Source organism: Passer montanus, unplaced genomic scaffold, assembly GCF_014805655.1.
Source record: "Passer montanus isolate IOZ18808 unplaced genomic scaffold, ASM1480565v1 scaffold10, whole genome shotgun sequence".
NCBI classification, from domain to species: Eukaryota; Metazoa; Chordata; class Aves; order Passeriformes; family Passeridae; genus Passer; species Passer montanus.
This window is the reverse complement of record NW_024356505.1, coordinates 20,255,216-20,277,419: the sequence shown is the minus strand read 5'-3', so window position 1 is coordinate 20,277,419 and position 22,204 is coordinate 20,255,216. Positions and strand designations below refer to the sequence as shown.

The following is a 22,204-nucleotide window of genomic DNA, read 5'->3' as shown; positions in this document are numbered from 1 at the left end:
CCGGCACCCGCTGTCCTCAGGGAGACGCCAGGGGCGCGGGACCGGAGTGACCGTGCTACAGGGGTCGTGCTGGAGGGGATGGGGATGGGGAGGGCGTCGCCTTTTGCCTTTAGTTGCAGGGGGACTGCGGAGCGAGGCTGAGCTGGGATCCAGCCTCCTCCCGGCTCTCCGGCCGCTGCCCCGCGGGGCGGGAGGCGCCGCAGGCCCTGGACAGCTCCCGCTTTGAACCCACGGGGCGCTGCCAGCCGGCTGCCCGGCGAGGCTCCCGGCCGCTCTCCCAGAAAAGCGGGGCGGGTCAGAGGGGCGTGGGACGGCTGAAGGGAAAAAAAAAAAAAAAAAAAAAAAAGAGAGAGAGACGACGAGTCAGATTTTCCTTCCGAAAGCCTCAGTGTCCACGTCCTCAAAGCATGGAACCAATTTAGCGTCGCCGCCCCCCCGCCGCTGCCGCTGCCAAGGCTGCTCGGAGGGCTGGGGACACGGGGCACGTGATGGCCTGGGCGGCGCCGGGACCCTCCTGCGGTATAAGTAGGGCGGACCGGGGCTGGGTTAATTTAGCGTCCCTGGCAGCAGGTTTCTGCTAAGGTTGGAGTTACTCCTCGAGACTGTATGCCTGCGTCCCACAGGCGATAGCTAACCAACCGACTCGGCACCACAAGGAGTCTGCATGTCTTGCAACTAGACATGCTCAGCTTTGTGGATACACGGATTTGGTTGCTGCTCGCAGTAACTTCATACCTAGCAACAGGCCAACGTAAGTGCTTTCCGCTTGTTTGTGGCAGGGGTGGTGGCAGGGGTGGCTGTCCGGCTCTGCGCTCTGTGCTTTGTCCCGGCGCCCGCCCCACGCACGGCAGTCTGCAGGGAGTTGCTGCTTCCCAAACGATAGAGACCAGCTCAAAAACTGCCACCTCCGTCCCAGATCAGACTCTAGATTCTTTCTTTCCCTAAGAAAAAGATGGCAAATGGCCAACGAGATCCCCCTCTATGGGGAAAAAAAAAAAAAAAGGAAAAAAAAAAATAAAAGGGACCACGTCTTCCCCAGACGGGCTCGTACCTAGAGGAGCACAAAGCCTCGCCTCCAGCGCCGATGCTGCGAGGAGATACAGATGCTGGGAGGAGAGTGCTTGCGGCGAGCGGAAACACCCAGGCTGCACTTTTGTGAGACTTGAGGCGCGCTTTCCGAGGCAGGGAGCGGGGGAGCGGCGGCTCGTCCATCCCTCCCTCCCTCCATCCCTCCCTCCCTCCATCCCTCCCTCCCTCCATCCCTGCCCGGCCTCCGCGCGCGGGGCTCCCCCTGCGGGCCGCTCGGGGCTCCGGGAGGGGAGCGAGCGCCGTGAGGGGCAGGGCGAGCGCGGCAGGGAAGGAGCAGCGCTCCGCTCTAGCGCGGAAAGGCAGCGCGGCTCCCCGAGGGCGCAGTGCAGCTCTCCGCCTCTGGCTGGAGGAGGATGTGGTGTCCCCTCGCCGCAGTCAGCGAAGCGCACACACACACACCGCACACCGGGATGGGAGGGAACGCACCCGCCACTAGGCTGGGGGCGAAGCGGAGCCTTCCTGCAGCGCAGCGCCCTGTGAAGGGCCCCCCGAGCCCCCGGCCACCTGGCTTTGACCCAGGGTTTGGCTGCGTTCCAGGGGGAAGGAAGGAGGGAGGAGCCGTGCGCTGTCTGCTCCTGGCGCTGGGAGACCCCGGGATGGTGCCCCCAGGGATGATGCCCCCCAGGATGGTGCCCCAGGGATGATGTCCCCCGGGTCGCCCTCGCGGGGCCCTTCTGGACGGGCGTTCTGGGGACATTCCCGCAATTCCCGTGGCGGGAGGCAGCTGCGCCTTCGCACAGGAGAGGGAGCGGCTCTTGTGGGGGTCCCCGACCCGCTCACCCCGCGCTTCCCGCAGGGAGTTTGGGAAGGCGCCGCTGTCACCGTCCCCTGCGGGCAGTAATGGCTTTAGTTTTGTGTTAGCGCTGGCTGGCTGTGTGTACTGCCGCGGAATTCCAGTGCTTTCAGCATTTCAGCGCTGTTACCTTTTTCTGGACTGCACGAATCATCTGAATTTAGTGTGATCATGCACTGCCAAAGTGACACGTTGTGGAAAAACGTCCAACAACCTGTTAGTTAGTGGTAATGCTAATTGCTGGCATTCGAGTGTGATGTGAGACTTTTACCATGATGAGTTTAAGTCAAAATAAATGTTTAATTCCTTGAAATTAAGAAACTCAGAAACTTTGTTTCTCCAACTAATGAAAAAAGTGCATACTCTCACTTAGCAGTGCATAACATACAGACATGGTTATTTGTAATTTTGTGTTTCTTTAATAGCTTCAAATTGCTTCCTGTTACGCAGTTTTACAGAAAAATGGGGAAATAGGGATGTTTGGCTGGAACCTTTCCCTGTAAAAAGTGGGATTGAGCCATTTATCTGAAAATTTCCGATTACTCCTACAATTTAATATCTTCACATGTGTCAGTCTGCCTGGGTTTATTAATCTCTTGCATGAACACATATGTGGAAATACATAGGTGGGGAGGCTTTCAATAAAGGTATGTTGAAACATATTTAGAGCAGGTTTATAGTTGATGTCTGACTTTTTACTGTATCAGCCATATTACTTGTTTTGATTTAATTAGCAAGTTCATTTTGAATTTGAAATACATGGCAATTTCACCCTTGAGTCTGTCCAGTGTAAGATAATCATGTTAGCAGGAAGAAATTACATAAGGAAAATGTTTATTGCATTAAGGAAATCAACTAAAAATTGCATTTCAAATTAAAAGCAGCAAAATTAATTTTGAATTGAAAGCAAGTTTAAAATTTCAAATTTGCAAAATATTTGAAGCCCTGCTCTAATTATCTCTTTTTTTCTTTGCCTTCTCTTTGCAGATGTGAGTCAGGTCAGTATAAATCTTTTATCTAATATATAGCACTCCAGTTAACAGGCTAGGCTTCTCTTCGTGTGGCAGCATTAGTTTCTAACATTCATTCCCGACGTGGTAATGGAAAAGTGGTGATTAGATCCTGAAGGCACTGCCTGGAAAGGTACCCACCCCAATTTCACAAGTGGGACGGCCTTTTTGAGAGACTGCCTTCATAGGTGTAGAGACCATGAGGAGAAAGTAACGGAGCAGTGCTCTTTGGACATTGTACCTGGCAGTTTGGGTTGGAGACTCTACTTTAAAGCTGGTTCTACAGTCTGAATTTCATTGCACAGCAGGATTATGAAAGAGCTCAGGTGTGATTTTTTTTTTTTTAATTCTAATATTTTAGGCTGTAATAGCTATAAGATTGTCAATCATTGACACTTTTAATATAGTTACATTTTAATATAGTTATATGCATCTTTGCTGTATATAACCTCCTAACCTTCGAAGTAATTTTAAATCACAGGGCATAGTTAAATATATTGGATGGGAAAAAGTATAATTATGTAAGAAAATGAGTCTAAGTTTATGCATTATTTTAGTTCAAAATACTGGCAGAAATTGTAACTTTTTTTTTTCGTTCTCTTCCTTATTTTTTTCCAGCCACCTGCAGGGCGCAAGGTAAGCATTTTTCTTCTTCTTGTGTGGAAATAAAGATATCAGGTAGTCTTCAGCAGATTAATATTTTGTAATATTGGATGAAAGGAAAATTGGCTACACTGTTTATTTTCAGTGTTCTCTGAAAATAGCAGTAGTGCTGGGATGAATTGGTAGGAAAAAAGGAGGAAATTATCAATGCAGCATTTTAACACCAGGGTAAATTCAAGTATTGAATCAAAGGTGCTTCACCTGTGAGTGGATCTAAGCCTACCAAGACCTAAATGGCATCAAAGTATCATTCTTATTTAAACAGAGTTCCTTTGTAAAGATTTACATGGATTGAATAGTGCAGCAGTATCCATATAGGTCTAAAAGGCTAAGTTGATTCTATATTATTTCTAAAAGTCACTGCTGTTAAATTAGAGCTAGTTACTCAGTAGAAACAAACCACAATTTTGTAAGCACTTCTGTGGTCTGTGCAGTCTGAGCTTTTAATTCACACAACAGTGACAGTGGCTAATCTATTTCCAGTAGATTATTGTGGACAAAAGTACACTTTCTGTGGAAAATAGGTGTTGGACCTGAATGTGCAGCCCTCTTTTCCTTTTTAATGTACACTAATTTTTCTTAATGTGTCTGTTTCCCTGTATTGTCCTGGAAAATTTCCACAGTAACTCACTGAGTTTTGTTTCCTTCCGGCAGGGCCCTAGAGGAGACAAAGGGCCACAGGGAGAAAGGGTAAGGAATTAGATTGACATTTACTTGTGATCTTTGAACAGCAGTTGTTGAAAGACCAGTAGGAGAAAACTAAGTTTAAGCATTCTGTGAGATCAAATGATTGTACCTGTAGAAGCTTGCATGTGCAATTTAATTTAAAAAAGAAACCGAGTTACATATGTACCAAATTCAGCCTAATTATGGTCATTGTGCCTGAGCAGATATGGTTGAGATCATAGGGCAGCCTAGCTCTTCAAGTGATGATTTGAAAAATGTTTTTCCAGCTGTTCACAGTGGAAATAACACATAGAAATGCAGAGGGAAAAGTTGACATTTAATCTTTGAATAATATGGTGTATGGGTAAGCTCTCTACATAAAAACTCAATAGACTAAGCCGTTTTTGAAGATAATTTGTTATCTGTGCCTCCAACAATTTTTTGGAAAAGCTCTTTTCATGGCAGCTGGGCATTTGTTATCTACCTTCTGCTAGTCAGAGAGGATGTTATACTGCTGAAAGCTCTACCGTAAATGTAACCATTAATAAGGACAGTTGAATAATTTAATTGCAATGTTCATTTATATCTGCTTTTATGGTTTGCCTCTGCATCATTGCTGCTTTTGTAAAGTGGTATTCTGAACTTCACATACTTATCTGGGTTATGTGTAGTTATGTGTATTTTTTTTCTATCATCTGGAAATGAAAATGCCATAGTACTGATGAGGGAGCTCTTGAAGATTTCTGAGATCACAGTGTGCTGATAAATGTAATGGAAACTATTAGGAAGACTATATCGGTGTGGTCAGTTGGATATTTGCTTTAGACTGCCACTAACTAAATTTGTTTAATGAAAGGACATGCTTTCTTTGTTCTGAAGGTAATAAGCCTAATTTTGCCCCTTTAGAAATCTATTTATTATTGATTTCATTAAGTACTGAACTGGGTCCAAAAAACGGACAAATTAAATACCTCACATCAGTTGCCATGATGCCAAAACTTCACCAGCTTTATGTACTGAGGATGAAAGAATGTAAGGACAAATGTTACTGGACTGAACACAGGTAATTTCAGCCTGTTGTAAAAGTTCTGGCAGTGGTAGCAGATGGATGGTATCAAAAACCTGTAGAAGAGCACTGCTAAACTTTAACTGGATTTGCAATTATGCCAGTAAATTGTCCATACTGATTAAAAAATTGGTGTTGGACTTACTCTGGATCCATGTTAACTCATATCAGTAGGACTGACCTTTTCTAATGCTCACTGGTCAAACTTGAGGCTCTCAATAACAGCATCTGTCAGGCTGTGTGGGTCCACATGGGTCCCTTGGGCTTCGTAGGTCTAAAGTTTGTTACTTAAGATGAAGCTTCCTAGTTTGGATGTTATGCTTTGGTAATGTAAATCCAATATTGCCCCTGTAAATCTTCCCAAATACAAAGCTCCAGTACATATCTGATACAAGGTGCAGCAAGGTAACATAAAATCTGACTATATTTATTTTCTCAAGTTAAGCATTTATTGAAACTGTTTATTGAAATGTACAGCACTGCTGTAGGGTGTGCTGTGGGTGCCTGGTTGTTAGTGAACTTACCACATCAGAGATTTCTTCAGCCACTTCTAATTTTCACTGTAAAATTCTCTTTTTAACTCTAGGGTCCACCAGGTCCACCAGGCAGGGATGGTGAAGATGGTCTACCAGGTCCTCCAGGGCCCCCTGGTCCTCCAGGTCTTGGCGGAGTAAGGCATCCAAACTTTCTATTACCAGAACTCATAAGCTGTGCTTTGTAACCAAGGCAAAATTTATATTTGCTGGAAAGCACTGTTGTTGAATTGAAGAGTGGAAGAAACATTCTCTTGCGAACCATAAGAAATTGATGGCCCAGTTCCAATGAAACCCTCCTTGGGTTTATATAGTCCATGGAAAATTTGGATTCTGTATTCAACAGGAGCTTAGGAAGAAGAGCAAATCAACCCTGTTATTTAGCATTAAACTTACACAGCAATAATGTGTATGGGTTAGGCATCAATTAAATGAAACCAGTGCTGTTAAGTAGACGGGGAAAAGAAACCTTTGTGGTTGGATCCAAGAGACAGCAACTGTATTGGAATAAGCAAAGAAGACAACTCCTTAAGCTAAAAATCAATTAAAAGAGCTATAGAATTTTAAGAGTATTGCCCTTCAGAAATTTTTCTTTTTATCTGTATTCATCTGCAGAACTGTAAATGGGCTGTGTGTACACACTTTGTGCACCTGTGTCCATCATGTACTCTCTGCAGAATGCTGAATTTAACTCTTTGCTTGACATTAGCTACATAGGGAGCATGAAGACAGATGGTATTGTACTGATCAAGTTTAGTAAGTCCTTTTACATGGAATAAGACTCTTTTTTACTTCAATACTTTATTTTGCTAGTTGAAAATATCAAACTGCTTTCATTTTTTTTTATGTCAATACGTCAATGAAACAAGCAAGAAAAGGGGGTTTGATTGTGTTGTGGAGAATCTTTTTCTATTTTGATAAAATATCAAAAATCCATTGCAGTGTTTCTGAGGCTGCATGCTCCTCAGATATTTCTGAAACTGAAGGGCCCACCTCATGCAATAGCTACTCAGGGCTGGTACATTAATTTTACTTATGCATATTTTTTCACTGCTTTGCTTAACTTCCTTCATTGGAAATTAGGCAGAATAATTTGAGAGTTTCAAGAAAGTTTTCAGTTTAAATGAGCACTAAATTTATATTCCTAATTTTCAGTTCACACTATTGAATGTTTCTCTATCACTTATGCAGAGATATTCAGGTTTGAAAGGGCCTTTCCAGTAAAATCAAGTCTTTTTGGAAACAAGTGAATAGAAATATATTTATAATAGGGCTATATTTACTGAGTTATATGTATGCTGCTTTAACAAACCTCACAACAAGTATAACAAATCAGATGATATTCAGATACAGAATGTTGATTATAAATAGTTTTTAAAGTAAAGTTTTTAGTATATTGATTTCAATCTTTTTATTATCTACAGAACTTCGCTGCTCAATATGATCCATCTAAAGCAGCAGATTTCGGTCCAGGACCTATGGTAGGTATATCACATAGCACTTGATAACTCACATGAATAATGTGTTTAGGATTTTCCTTTAATTCAGCTGCATTAATGAAAAACATAGTGCTAAAATTTGTGGTTTGATCATATATTGACTCAGACTGGAAACTGATCCTTTAATACAGGATGATGATAAGTGTTTTAAATAGTCTGAGGGCTTGAAATACGGTCTTGAATCTGTACTTTTTTTTTGAATATAGCACTGCTGGGTCTTGTTCTTTTACTCTGTTTATTGACCACACTGTTATGAGTCAATGAATCTCATAATCTGATGTTAGATAACACGTGTACTTTGTGATATTACTTTACCCATATTGAGACAGAAGATTGTGTTTTAGGAATGAGATTAACTGTAAAGCTGCCCTCTACAGCAGACACAGGCTAAAAAGTAACTCAGCATCTTGGCTCCAGTTGGTAATGATTTTTCCTCCATGGCTGTAAACTCTTTTGACACCCTTGGATTGCACATTTTTTTTAGGAAATTGGGCACCACACTTGTTTCTCAACATCGGAATGTTAGTACTCGGTACTGTCAGGCTGTTCTGAGGAGGACTCTATAGCTCACAGTATACTATATACAAATGGAATTTAAGGGGTCTATTACCACTCCATATGAACTTCTAACCCTTCCTTATGTTAGCAAATATTTTCTGTATACAAAGGTAGCAGAATATGAGTAAAATTCACCACACATGCTGATGTCACAGACAGTGCATCTGATGGGTGAGCAGCAGGATGAAGGATGACCAGGATTACTCTGGGTCAAGCACTTGCTTCCACTTCCAAAAACTCTCTAATATTAAATGGATTTTGGAAAACACTTTGGCATCCATTTAGTTAAGAAATATAGAAAATAGGAGTACCTTTAATGAAATTCTGCCCTCAGTGTCTGATAATTAATCAGAAAACATAGATGAGGATTTGTCTGAAGCATCACCATTTCTGTATTACAAATTTTTACTCAGTTTGGTTCATTTGACAGAAACAGCAGTAGAATCTACCTATTGTGAGGAATGTTTAAGTTTGACATATTTATTTCATAAATAATATGTAAAATTTAGGAAGGGAAAATTAGTTATAGAATAGAATTTGAGAGGAAATTCACAGGGTTCATGCAGCACATATGATTCAGACTGTCTAGAAACCATTATTTTACCTAGAATTACTGCATATTTTCATATCCACAACAGTGCTTTAGCTTCCATGAGTAAATGCCTGTAATTAATGTGCATTTATTCCTCTTAATAAAAGGTTTTCAGTTTTATGGAAAAGCTACATAAACCACTGAGAAGTTGGCATATGATTTTAACGTTGTAATGAGAAAATCTAAAATACTTTCAGAGAAAGGTTTAAAACCAATTTAAAGCATAATTATATCTGTTGAAATGTCTCCTAAATCATTTGTTTGGGCTATAGAAGTGTAAGTTAAAATTTCAGTTTGAAATTGTTTGCTTGCTTAGTAAACCTTAAGATAACTGTTAAGAGAGTGCACCAATCTATGGAAATTGCCTTTTTAGAAGTGATTTTTCTCATCCCATATTTTCAAAATGCATATAAATTCTAAATAATGTCAAGGAAAGTGTATTAGTGACTTATTTTGCAAGTGAATATGAAGAGAATTTAATAAATACCAGAAAACAATGAAATATTTAAATAGAAGTAGATAATTATTGGAAATAGATGTATACACAATATGTATAAGAGCCTTTCATGATGTGTTATGACCCTCATCTTTAAATGCTTCTGCACAGGAAGGGTAGAGGGAAGAATTCAAAACAGAATTAACCAGTTCACTTTCTAACAAGCCAGAATAGATTAAGAAGATGAATCATGAAGTTCACAGCCATAATGGTACATTTCTAATCATCCCACTGGATTCTGTGCTGGTTTGTTACCATTAGATGTTTGCACTTGGACTGCCCATGCAAATTCATGCCGACCTCTTAACTTCCTCTAATTTCACTTGAACATTGCACATTGGAAACTGTGATGCTAACTATGTTTTAGGAATGCTGGGAGTTGGTTTCATAGATGAGTTCATATAATTGTGATGTTCTTAAAAAGATCTTGTGATTTTTCTTCCCTAGGGTTTAATGGGACCCAGAGGCCCACCTGGAGCATCTGGACCCCCTGTGAGTACAGTCTTCGCTCTCCTAATGACATTGACATACCTGCAAAATTACAAATTATCTTGTTTGGAAACCAATAATATCTCCCTCATTTTCTAGGGTCCTCCTGGTTTCCAAGGTCTTCCTGGTGAGCCTGGTGAACCTGGTCAAACAGTAAGTACAGATCACACACAGACACTGCTAGCATTAGGAATAGCACACCAAAGTAGGCTTGCAATGCTTAGGCCCATTCCTCCTACCCGTATGCACTTCTCGGAATTTTTGGATACTCCTGCTTGATCCTGTTACAGAAACAGAGCTGAACTCAAATTCAGGCTCTCTCCACTTGGAGTCATAAAGTGAAAATTCAATTAGGCTCCAACTATGCCCCAACTCGAGTCAGAAAACAGTGTAGATGTAGATGTAGATGTACATGTAGATGTAGATGTAGATGTAGATGTAGATGTGTATGAAGACTTAGGCTTCAAGTAATTCTCAATCTACTTTTGACAGGGTCCCCAGGGTCCTCGTGGTCCCCCTGGTCCTCCAGGAAAGGCTGGTGAAGACGTAAGTGGTTATTAAATGTTACTCATCTCTTTCAAGGTGGTGATTCAACTCTAACAACCAGATTATTGTTAAGCTAAGTATTCCATTGGCCACATTTTATACATCGTTAAAAAAATAAAGCCCTGAAATAATTACAAGAGATGCTGGAAATGTACAGAAAATTGGAAAACTTCCAAACCACTCCAAATACATTATTTAACTGCCTGGATACAGGGAGAAGAAAACTTAAAAGTTGAGAATCTCCCTGTATTTATGGAAAAAGAGAAGGCTTGCCAATGTACTTTCTTTTCCATTAGTGGTTTGTGTTGCCGTTTTATAAATGCTTTCCTTCTTAGTGCATCTTTATTGCATTTTGTAGGGTCACCCTGGCAAACCTGGAAGACCTGGTGAGAGGGGTGTTGCTGGACCTCAGGTGTGTAGTGATCTTCTGGGTACAATAAAACCAGTTCATTAATCAATGAAACCTAACAACCTTTCTGAATTTCACCACATTAACAGTCTAGTAATATTCCTTATATGGATTAATACAATTTCAGCCCTCACCTGCTGGGATATCATATAGTTGTGTTTTTATTTTGTTTCCCTACGTTGTTCCCACTAAAGCTAGTAATGAGTAACAGAAGTGGCATAACAGTAACAGAAGTGTGGAATTAAACAGGTAACCTGGCACCTTGGCATAGAAAGTTAAAAAAGCTGTGCTGTCACATGGTAATGCATGCAATTTCTGAGATTCAGAACTGGAAAAATCAGGTTGATTACTGTTAGTCTTGAAATAAGTCTGGTCCTGAGAAGTTAGGATCTGGATTCTGTTTCTTACTTGAATGATAATGTACTTGTTAGTTTTATTGGAAGACTTATTCATCATCTTTCATTTTAACTGCAGTCTATAATATGAGATACAATCATTCATGCACTGCGTGTTTTTAGGGTGCTCGTGGTTTCCCTGGAACTCCTGGTCTGCCTGGCTTTAAGGGAATTAGGGTGAGTACATATATACTTTTCCCTGAATATTTCATATTTAACATCACTGCAGCATACTGAAAACCCCTGGAAATCCTCTGCAAATGAAGAGTTTATGAACCTCTTCAAAGTTTTTAATATTGCCTGATATAAATTACTTTTGAAAAATCAGAAGATTATATTAAGGAATAGTTTTGTGTGGGAGGAAATTTTATGTTATAACACTAAGAATTTGCATAAAGCCATTTGAGAGAGAATATGTATCAATATTTATTTTTCTACTCAATATAGGGACACAATGGTCTGGATGGTCAAAAGGGACAGCCTGGTACTCCTGGAACCAAGGTAAGGACAATCTAAAAATGTAGGATACATTTGTAGCTCTTCCTAGCAAAAGACATGTGAATCCCCATCCAATCAGTCATCCGTGTTGCCATTAAACATTGCCCAGCTCACAGTAATCTAGAAGTCAGTGGATCCATGTAGAACAAATACACGGGCCTTGTCATAAGAAAACATTCCTGGGACCTTAGTCCCAAGCCCGCAATCAAGTTGTAAGCAAATTATTGCTTTCAGTGAATAAAGGCTGTAGAATTGGGCTCTTAATGGAGTGATTCAACAGCACTTCAGACTATTTTGCTATCTCTGCTCTTCTCTGGATTGTATTCTACATTTGGGTAGGTTTTTTAAAGCATGCTAAAATGAAATAATCTCATTTTCCTACAAAACTCTATTGTGTGAGATCAGTGTAATGCTTCCTGCTAAAAATTTGTATACATACAGTGCTTTTCTGAGTTAAGGCTATTTGATCCTCACAATCTTTTTTCTTTTATTGTCTTCACATTAGAGCACATTTGAACACTAGCCTTTAAAAACCCTTAATAATATATTCTGAAATATAGTTTAGAAACATCTATGGTAAACTCTTTATATTTTAGTTTTTCTTCTCCCATTCTACCTCAGTGCCTAATATCAGTGTTCTTGAAAAATTCACTGTTGCATCATTGGGTTATAGGAAATCCTGACTTATTCACAGGGGATTTATATTCACAGACTTCAAATAAAAAAATTAAAAAGTCAAATACTAATTCTCCATCTTGCTTGTTTCTAAGAGCTTAGCACTACTTGGTTATAGGGTTTTTAGTTGTAACGTAACAATCTTCAATATCACTGCAAGTTGTTAACCTTCAGAAAAAGTTTACATGACAAAGTCTGTCCAGTCATTGGAGATTCAAAGCATATAAGCACATAAGTAAAGGACAGAACAGTTACTAGCTAGAAAACACCAGCATATTAAATCAAGGTTGTTCATGATAAAACCATGCTGAAAGCAGCAATGAAGGCAAAAACTTGCTCTCTTTGCAGCATTTAAGACTAGGTGCATTCAGGTATATTCAGGATACAAGCACTTGTATCCTGAATATTACCTGAATGACAAATCTTGTCATTGTAGACCAGCCTAGACCTGTTGAGAAGACTGTTGAGAATACAATAGTGAAGGAAGAGGAGCCAGGTATTAAAGGCTGTTGCTCAAATACTTATTATTATTGGTCTTAAGTTAAAAATACCTGAGGCAGATCCTTATTTTACGCCATTTGAGAGAATTTTGTTAACTTACACTAAGGCAAGAGAAAGCATCATTCTGATTCTGCTCTAGCTAAAAAACAGCTGCTGATTGATCTGGATTTGTAGTTGACTATCCAGATCCGATCTCTTAAATGTGTACTACAGAGTAAATGTCAGCATAAAGAAAGGGAGTGAAGAAAGCTGAGCAAGTGACACAACTTTCTCTGGCCCTTCCCTTCTAAAAGGATTCCATCTGGCTGTGTTCCAGAGTATGCAGGGACAATTGCAGTCTCTGCACACTCAGGACTTGATGTGCTATTATGGTATAGTGTGATGCAGCAACAAGGACAGTGCTGTGTTATAAAATGCTACAGAAGACACAGAACATGGGATCCAGTAGCTGAAAATCTCTCTGATAGTGTTAGACTATCTGTCCAAAGCATCCTGTAAGTAACTCAAGCCTCCAAACTTTCTTTTTCATAGGGAGAGCCTGGTGCCCCTGGTGAAAATGGTACCCCAGGACAACCTGTAAGTATATTTCCCACTGCTGCTGTGGGAAAGTATAATCTGATAGATTTAGTTCAGCCAGCATTTTCTTCAATATTTGTCATTATTGACACTACAGATACTCTAATGTAATAGTAATATGACTTAGCAGAGGGAAAGATCTCTATATATCTATGTTCAATGAAAATATATAAATGAGTTAATTTAATTTTTCTTTCAAGGGTGCTCGTGGTCTCCCTGGTGAGAGAGGAAGAGTAGGTGCCCCTGGACCGGCTGTAAGTGGCTTCCCATCTATCTGTCATCATATAGCCACTTACTGTGGCTCCCTCTGATATTCAGCTCTCTTTTTAAACTCTTTATCATGTTCTTTCCTCACAGGGTGCTCGTGGAAGTGATGGCAGTGCTGGCCCCACTGGACCTGCTGTAAGTTTAAGCCTTAATTTTGACAGCCTGGTTCCATTAGGCTTTGTGCTTCTTTTCCTGTTTTAGGGGTTTTCTTGGGCTCTTAAGAAGTTTATTGTGTTGATGTTTTTAACATTGTTCTTTGTTGCTTATCAGACCATCACAAAGAGAAATTAGTGAAACAAACCGTTTGCAGACAGTATCATGAGAGCCTCAGGATTTACATTAAACACATCCATTTCAAAGAAACCAAATATTCTCTTGTTTGCACTGGTGCTTTCATGAGAAGTTTTTCCAGCACATTTCACTGGGAAATACCCAGTGCACAGAATTCTCATTTCCAACAGTCTAACAGAATAATTCTCATCCAAAAGCTAAGGAGACTTTCTACTTTTTAACAGATGCATAACATGCATGTGTTACAGATGACTATAAATACATACTGTGCAAGTGTTAGAGATGGCTATAATTATATACATCCTGTAAATTATATTTGCACAACAGGGCATAGCTTGCACCTGCAGGCACTAACCTTCTTCATTCACCACTGATACCTGAGTTGTGAGCTAGTGTGAAAGGCCAGCAAGATTCACCTCTCCAGATCTGACTGGTAAATAGTAACAATTCTAATAAGAGCTAATCCAATGCAGATTTGTCTGTTTAAAAGGAGTTAGTGTTATCATAATTTACCCCTGACTTCAGAAACTTCATTTATCTCAGCCACATAAATCTGAGTACAAGGACATAGTTTTGAAACTATAAAACAAATCTGGAATACAGCAGAACAATAGTAATAACAGTTAATAGTTTTGGGTTTTTTTTCCTACCTTCAAAAATTAAGACTATGCTAAAGCTGTACTTGGTTCTGTTTTGCCAAAGTTGATTTTAATACCCCTTGTCACTTCAAACACCTGTTGTGCTTTAACAGAGTAGAATATGAGCATGGCTGTGAGTTTCTCTTATGTTCTCCCGTGTGGAGTATTTAAAAATATGTGATTAGGCAGTTAAATTGCAGGCAAATAAAAATCTCATAGCTAAGTTCTGATGTAGTAGAACCAAAACATTTTAGCTGAAGACATTTTGAATTAAGGCAGTTGCGTTGCTATAGGAAAAATGTCGTGAAGCTGCCGATTGCATAGGTTATTCACAATGGGCACAGTGTTGAATATGTCCCAGGCTGAAGTTATTTTTCACATACTTAGGTTAAGATACCTTAAGTATTCTACAAAGTAGTTACTAACACTCATTTTTTAAAACTAAAAAAGAAATAATGTTTCATCCTTCTTTCCACTTGAAATTTAAAATATAAAAAAGCCAGTGCAATGAAAATTCTGGAAGTTTATGCTTTCACACATATCCTAAAGGGCATTTGGTTTCTTTTTTTTTGCTTATGCAAAACTAGTGACAATTCCAGGTACCCCCTTTATAATAGAGTAAGTTATAGACTATCTGAATGCAGTTCCTCTTTGTCATACCACCTGACATGTTTTATTACCTTGTATTTGTAAGGCAGTTTTATTATAAATATTTCTAATTAAAAGATGTTAGCTCACAAAAAATATATTATGAATTAATGAGTTGGATTTTTAAGTAATAATTGAAGAAAAACTATCCCTTTTTTAATTTGTGTGCATTAAAAATTAAGGCTATGAATCCATCAGTGTATCTTCTCTTGTAATGTCTGGTGCATTGGAACTTGGTCCCAATGTAATTACAAATCTCACAGCAATAGGTAAACATAGTAGAATCAGTCACCTTGCCTTGCAGATACCTGCCTCTGCTCATCCTCTGTTTGTTCTTTCTCAGGTGTTTGGCCTCAAGGCAAGGTTTTACCAATTCTTGCTTAATTTGCACTGCAAATGTTGTTTACACATTCACCTGGCTCTTAAGTGTTTGTAGGGAACCAAATCTGTCAGTCTGGAACTGCAAAAGGCAGCTAGCATGCTGAGGGGGTAATGTGTGGAACAAGTAAATGTGCATTTTTTTAATCTGGTTACTTCAACAAGCAAGATGTTTCTGTTGTTGCTGAATACCTTTACACAACTGTTTCCCTTTCACTTCCCAGGGCCCTATTGGTGCTGCTGGTCCTCCAGGCTTCCCAGGTGCTCCTGGTGCTAAGGTATGAACATCTGCTTCTACTGGTACATTTGATAGTGAAGATGAAACTGGTACTGACCAGAGTTTCTAGGCAGCAAAAAACCCCATCCTCTATGAACTAAGAGTGCTTTCTTACTAGTTACTCTAGGGATTCATCCTCATCCTGGTCTGTATTTGGAGAGCATCAGATATGAAAGCTAATTTAAAAGTCAGCCTTACTTCACAGCTGAAGATTGAAGCTGAGCAGGTTCAGGAAGACACATAAACCTTTTGCTGCTTCCTATATGGGGCACTTTACAAGGGTAACATGAATCATGGTAAATAAGTGAGGCAGCAATTAACATCACTTTACAGAAATAGTGGAGGATGAAGAAGCTGCATTTGAATATTGGGCTACTTCTAATCTAAGTCCCTGAAATTACAATGCAGAATTTGCTTTAAAATTTTTCCGGTTTTGGGCAGTATGATTTTGCTCTTGCAGACTATAATTTAAATTATTCACTTTATTTCTCAGATCTTAGCATTTTTTTACCTGGGTAAGATCCTCAATATTTTGAGTGACCAAGGAAGGACAGAGCATTTGAGGAAAGAGTATTACATATATTTCATTTACAAACCTTGCTGACCATCTGACCATTTGTCATAAAATCCATGTCATTATATTTAGGTTCTTGTAGTAAACTTACAGAACACAGCCTTATGAAAATAAAAGCAAGAACCTTTTTCTTTTATAATTTACTCCATTATGAACACTATCATATGCACTCTGATCAGGCATAATTTTGCATTTTGCATCTATGCAAATGGCATCCTAAAGTGCAAGATAATGGCCAATTAGGTCTCATGTACTGTGGCACCTCAGGCCAGTTCTGGAGGCACATGGATGCAAATGAAACTGGAATTCTAGTTCTGATTTTTTTTGGTCAACCTTATGGGTAAACATCTGCTTTTCCTGTCTTAGCCACTACCTTATATGGAGCCTAAATAGACATCCCAACCTGAGTGCCTTTAAAATCCATTAAAAGCTCTCAGCTGCTTGGTTTCCTGGCCTCTGAAGTGGGAATACACAAATATGATTGTCTTCATGCCAGGCTGATACAAGATTGCTTGACTCTTGCCATAAGATTGTGTACACTGATAGAGGGCTCTGTCCTTCTCTCCAACAGGGTGAAATCGGACCTGCTGGTAATGTTGGTCCTACTGGTCCTGCTGGCCCAAGAGGAGAGATTGGACTTCCTGGTTCTAGTGGTCCTGTTGGGCCTCCAGTGAGTAACTTGCCAGGCTTTATCTATGAGATGTGTTCACTTTTGATTTTTAATTAACCAGTATTGTTACCTTTCTTAACAGGGCAACCCCGGTGCTAATGGTCTTCCAGGGGCTAAAGGTGCAGCTGTAAGTACAACTACACTCACACATGCTTCCTCTAAAAAACCCCAATTCAGTTAATGCAGCAGAAGAGACAAAGGGTTCACACTACCTTTTTTCCCTTCTGTTGGACAGGGTCTTCCTGGTGTTGCTGGTGCTCCTGGTCTGCCTGGTCCCCGTGGTATTCTTGGTCCTCCTGGCCCTGCTGGTCCTAGTGGTGCTAGAGGACTTGTTGTAAGTTACCTCTTATATTGCATGTATTTGAAAACCAGACACAGTGTCCACAGTTGTAAAAGATCTCTGGACATGTTTTTGTTATAGTGCAGACATCTTGATGCACTGTGCTAGAGCATTGTAGAACAATTTCTGTGTGTCATTACTTGCTTTAGATGCTGAGACTGAATAGGTTCACTTTGCACTCCCTATGAGTGCAAGGAATAGTTGGATTCAGTGATCCTTGTGAGTCCCTTCCAGTGCAGAACATTATGTGATTGTGAAGCTCTGTCCATGTTGATAGCACTGAGAGGGATGTGGCAGCAATGTCACAACTAGGACCTCAGTGGGTATCCTCAGTAGCAGAACCAGCCCTAAATGTGTTGTTATTCAATACTGCCATTTCTAAGCACCTTTAACATGTTTGGTTTTGTGCCTTTTAAGTCAAAAATACAGTCGTGCTCACTAGCCATTTTCACAATAGAGGGAGGCATGCCATTAGGTGATAAAATAATTTTTTTTATTCATGAGTAAACTCTCCAGATAGAAGAGGGATTTTTTGGAATGATGCGTAATTTTGTCATCTCTTTTTGTTTCGGACTCTAGGGTGAACCAGGCCCTGCTGGTGCCAAGGGAGAAAGTGGTATGAAGGGTGAGCCTGTAAGTATGGCAAAATGTGAAGGCTTTTTCAGTCAAAAGCCTGATAATATCTGCAACACGGTGTCTGATATGTTCTTTTTTCTGTTTGTTCAACATAGGGTGCTGCTGGACCTGCTGGCCCTCCTGGCCCTAGTGGTGAGGAAGGCAAGAGAGGCAGCCCTGGTGAACCTGGCTCTGCTGGTCCCCCAGGCCCTGCTGGTCTGAGAGTAGGTTTCCTTTTCATGTTCCAGACTTAGAAGTAAAAAAGAAAGTGGAAATCAATCTAGAGTCTCACAGGAAAATTAAATAATTATGAGACTAAGCAGTGATAATTTTCAATTCTGAACCTTTTGATTAGCTGGGACCAAACCCATTTTGGCTTTGCATTAATGCTTGTTTACTCTCTTAGTAAATACTTACTCCCCAAAGTATTTACTGGCTTTGATTTAGCCAAAGATGGCTTTGATTTATCCACTGCTTAATATTTAGTGAATTATCTTCTGATTTTGGCTTTGCATTAATGCTTGTTTACTCTCTTAGTAAATACTTACTCCCCGAAGTATTTACAGATAGCTTTGGTTTATCCACTGCGTAATATTTAGTGAATTGTCTTCTAATTATTCTTAAAAGTTTGTGATGGGATTTAACTGCTTAAAACTGGTAATGGGCTCACACATAATGGGGAACAAAAGCTTTCAATTCAGTGTCTTCAAGGATGTCTAGTGAACTTTTCACTGGGTGAGGAAGCCACTCCATGAACTGCAGGAAGCATGTAGCTGTGTGAAGGAAGAGAATTCACAGGAAAGTGATACGAAAAATGGCAGTGCTTCCCCTAGATTTATTTTTTTTTCCAGAGATAAAGAATTCAGAGTCAGTAACTCTCTACAGAGAGAATGAGTGGGGGAGGTTGTGGGATCCTAGCTGCTGGCTAGAGCCATTATTAGTTACAATGAACACTGAAAATTATACAGATTAGAATTTAAAGAAATCTACAGGAAGTGAGAGGGATTTCTTTCACAATAATTATTTACACTGAGGTGTGTGTGCTTAAAGCTGCACCTACCTCACATTCAGCAGACCTGGTTGCAAGGATGAAATCTAGCAGGCACTATACACTTCACCAGAAGAGATTTATTTCTTTCCCTGTCTTGATTCATGAACACTGAAAATTATACAGATTAGAATTTAAAGAAATCTACAGGAAGTGAGAGGGTTTCTTTCACAATACTTATTTACACTGAGGTCTGTGTGCTTAAAGCTGCACCTACCTCACAGTCAGCAGACCTGGTTGGAAGGCTGAAATCTAGTAGGCACTATACACTTCACAGGAAGAGATTTATTTCTTTTCCTGTCTTGATTAATTTTGTGTTGACTTGCAGGGTGTACCTGGATCTCGTGGTCTCCCTGGAGCTGATGGCAGAGCTGGTGTCATGGTAAGACTTTTGTCTGGGTCACTATTTTTTGAACCACCTTTTATATACAGATCTACAATGCTTTTTGCTGCCTCTGCCTAATTTTATTTCTTCCTTTTGGTAGGGACCTGCTGGTAACCGTGGTGCTAGTGGTCCTGTTGGTGCTAAGGGTCCTAATGGTGATGCTGGCCGTCCTGGTGAGCCTGGTCTTATGGGTCCAAGAGTAAGTTCGAACTCTGTGGTGGATTAAGTTTGAACCACATAGGATGAAAATTAATTACAATTAATGGACAAAGTTATTCAGAAATACAACTGCAAAAATTCAGCATGTGTTAACCACAGTTAGGGCACTTTCACCATTCAACTGAAAAAAACCCCATTGGGAACAATTAAGAAGCATCAGAATGTTTATTAAAATTAGTTAGTTTTGTTAAGATAGCATTTGATGGCCGTGGGATGGAGCACTGTCTTCTTGTACTGGATACTGAATTGACTTCTGTAAGGGGTTTCCACTTGTGATTAGCTACAGAATGTGATCATTATGGTCACAATTAAGGTGTGTGTGTTCTCTTTAATGAACTCAAAGGAAAGCAGATCCTACTAAAATGATGTGAAATGGCTGATCTCAATTACTTCCTTTTTTGTTTTGCAAATGATTTCACTGAAAACAGCCATTTACTTTTAGTGGTGTGGGCTGCAGCCAGATTATGTTAATCCCATTACATTTATACTCCTTATTCTTTCTCTTCCTACCCTACCCTGTGAATATTTGCAATGCCCACATATGAGTATTAGGCTCTGCAAGCATTGAAACACACTATTCTCGAAAGCAGAACCTAAATTAGTTTATATGAGTAAAACAGGTACTTTCCTACACTGATTTTCATCTGGCATGGGAGCACACACCACCAAATTAACAGTCAGTGTGCTTCAGGTGGAAATGTGCTAGCACCTACAGTCCTGTTTAAGCAGTGTACATTGATAACTCTGCACCTCTATGTGTGTGCCTGCATGCATGTAGATAAAATGGTGGTTGTGTGTTGGGTGAGTAGGTTTCATTCTAAAAACATCAACCTTTTCCTTTCTCAGGGTCTCCCAGGTCAGCCTGGAAGCCCAGGCCCTGCTGGCAAGGAAGGTCCTGTTGTAAGTACCTTGCTTTTTATTCTGTTCCCCCTTTGCATAGGAAAGAATCAAGTACAGTAGTGTAAAGCAGACATCTCAGCACTGAGCTCTAACACAACTGTGTAAAATCAGCAAGATTTTCTATTGTATTACTGGGAAGATCAGTGTGAAGCTTTCCATTCATTTCTGTGGGTCTCAGATCAGGCCTATGTCCTGGAAGGGGAAGAAGAAATACAGAGTTCTACAAAAAGGAGGAAAAGGGAGGGATGCATGAGCATGCAATGTATCAACAATGGTGAAAAGTTAAATGACATTTGCTTCCTGTCAGTACATATTTCTCCTAAAGCTGAACTCTAATTAAATTACCTCAGCCATTTAATGGAATTATTTCTTTTTCTAGGGTTTCCCTGGAGCAGATGGTAGAGTTGGGCCAATTGGTCCAGCTGGTAATAGAGGTGAGCCTGGCAACATTGGATTCCCTGGACCAAAAGGTCCCACTGTAAGTACAGTACAGAAATTTTCTGTTGCTATGAAAGTATTTCTAGACTAATCTGTAGGGTCCCAACTCTACCATTAATCTAACACATCTCCCTATATCCTCCTCATCAGATGGCATCTGTTTACATTCAAGAGTTCTGTTCCAAATTATTTTCCAGTTATCCAAAATATGATTAAAGAAATGAAAATGCAGTTTAATTAGCTTAGGGATATTTTGAAACTGAAGTGATTAGAATAATATATGTCTATTTTATGATTTCAGTATGTACATTTTATCATTTCTATATATTCACATCTGTAAAAGTTCTGTCAAGTTTGGCCATTAAACCAGTTCCAGAGTACTGTTATTTATGGAGCACTATCCAAAGCTCAGTCAATTTAGAAGAAAAGCTACCAGTGACTTCAGTGGAGTTCTTTACCTGTCCCACAGACACCATAGATAACAATCGTGTCCCGGACTTGGGTGTTGCTGTACATACACACACATGCAAACATACAGTGTATTACACAGGATACTACATGGAGTGCCATGAATTACAATCTTAAAAACAAAAAGGCATTAAATTTTGAAAAGACATATATTTTTGAGCTAATCTAAGTGATCCAAAAAGACAGATGGACCTTGTGTGTGTTTTAATTTGGGCTAAAGAAATATTACAGTAAATCTTCTGGCAGTGAGAAGAAGTCTCTGCTTAGTTTAAACCATAACAATCGTGTCCCGGACTTGGGTGTTGCTGTACATACACACACATGCAAACATACAGTGTATTACACAGGATACTACATGGAGTGCCATGAATTACAATCTTAAAAACAAAAAGGCATTAAATTTTGAAAAGACATATATTTTTGAGCTAATCTAAGTGATCCAAAAAGACAGATGGACCTTGTGTGTGTTTTAATTTGGGCTAAAGAAATATTACAGTAAATCTTCCGGCAGTGAGAAGAAGTCTCTGCTTAGTAGTTTAAACTGAATCGAATATGAAGTGTTGGTTAACTTTTATATCTTTTTCTTTCAACTTCAGGGTGAACCTGGCAAACCTGGTGAAAAAGGCAATGTTGGTCTTGCTGGCCCACGGGTACGTGGATATATTTTCTTTATCACCTTCCAGAGAGAAAAAAAGTAGATTTTCCAAACCTCTGTAATAAGATAGCATTGGCTTGTGCAAGTATGACTAGATGATGAAATTAGAAAAGCCCTTAGGAATGCATTAATTTTAGCCTCATGTCAGTGGGGTATATTACTTAATGGATAAATGAAAACTCCCCTTTTTGGGTATTAGTGGGATAATTATTTATAGGGTATTATCCTATGAAAAGGAAAAAATAGTACTCCCTGTCCTTAAATCTTATAGCACAGTGCATGGTTTCTAATTAATCCTGTAAATTTCCAACCTTTTACTCGTAATTGAAACTTGTAATT

At 39.8% G+C, this 22,204-nt stretch overlaps 1 protein-coding gene across 1 annotated transcript in view; it reads left to right on the top strand.

Moving 5' to 3' along the window:
• The first annotated feature begins 541 nt into the window (after positions 1-541).
• The window catches only part of COL1A2 (collagen type I alpha 2 chain), a 39,643-nt gene continuing 17,980 nt past the window's right edge, over positions 542-22,204 (top strand). Inside the window, exons 1-26 of the mRNA XM_039708748.1 lie at positions 542-751; positions 2,870-2,880; positions 3,511-3,528; positions 4,210-4,245; positions 5,874-5,957; positions 7,245-7,301; positions 9,413-9,457; positions 9,554-9,607; positions 9,947-10,000; positions 10,359-10,412; positions 10,928-10,981; positions 11,252-11,305; positions 13,010-13,054; positions 13,255-13,308; positions 13,412-13,456; positions 15,501-15,554; positions 16,699-16,797; positions 16,880-16,924; positions 17,033-17,131; positions 17,717-17,770; positions 17,869-17,976; positions 19,129-19,182; positions 19,286-19,384; positions 20,251-20,304; positions 20,684-20,782; positions 21,807-21,860. Coding sequence (XP_039564682.1) covers positions 682-751; positions 2,870-2,880; positions 3,511-3,528; positions 4,210-4,245; positions 5,874-5,957; positions 7,245-7,301; positions 9,413-9,457; positions 9,554-9,607; positions 9,947-10,000; positions 10,359-10,412; positions 10,928-10,981; positions 11,252-11,305; positions 13,010-13,054; positions 13,255-13,308; positions 13,412-13,456; positions 15,501-15,554; positions 16,699-16,797; positions 16,880-16,924; positions 17,033-17,131; positions 17,717-17,770; positions 17,869-17,976; positions 19,129-19,182; positions 19,286-19,384; positions 20,251-20,304; positions 20,684-20,782; positions 21,807-21,860 — 1,554 coding nt within the window. The 5' untranslated portion in view covers positions 542-681. The remainder of the gene's footprint in view (positions 752-2,869; positions 2,881-3,510; positions 3,529-4,209; positions 4,246-5,873; positions 5,958-7,244; positions 7,302-9,412; positions 9,458-9,553; positions 9,608-9,946; positions 10,001-10,358; positions 10,413-10,927; positions 10,982-11,251; positions 11,306-13,009; positions 13,055-13,254; positions 13,309-13,411; positions 13,457-15,500; positions 15,555-16,698; positions 16,798-16,879; positions 16,925-17,032; positions 17,132-17,716; positions 17,771-17,868; positions 17,977-19,128; positions 19,183-19,285; positions 19,385-20,250; positions 20,305-20,683; positions 20,783-21,806; positions 21,861-22,204) is intronic.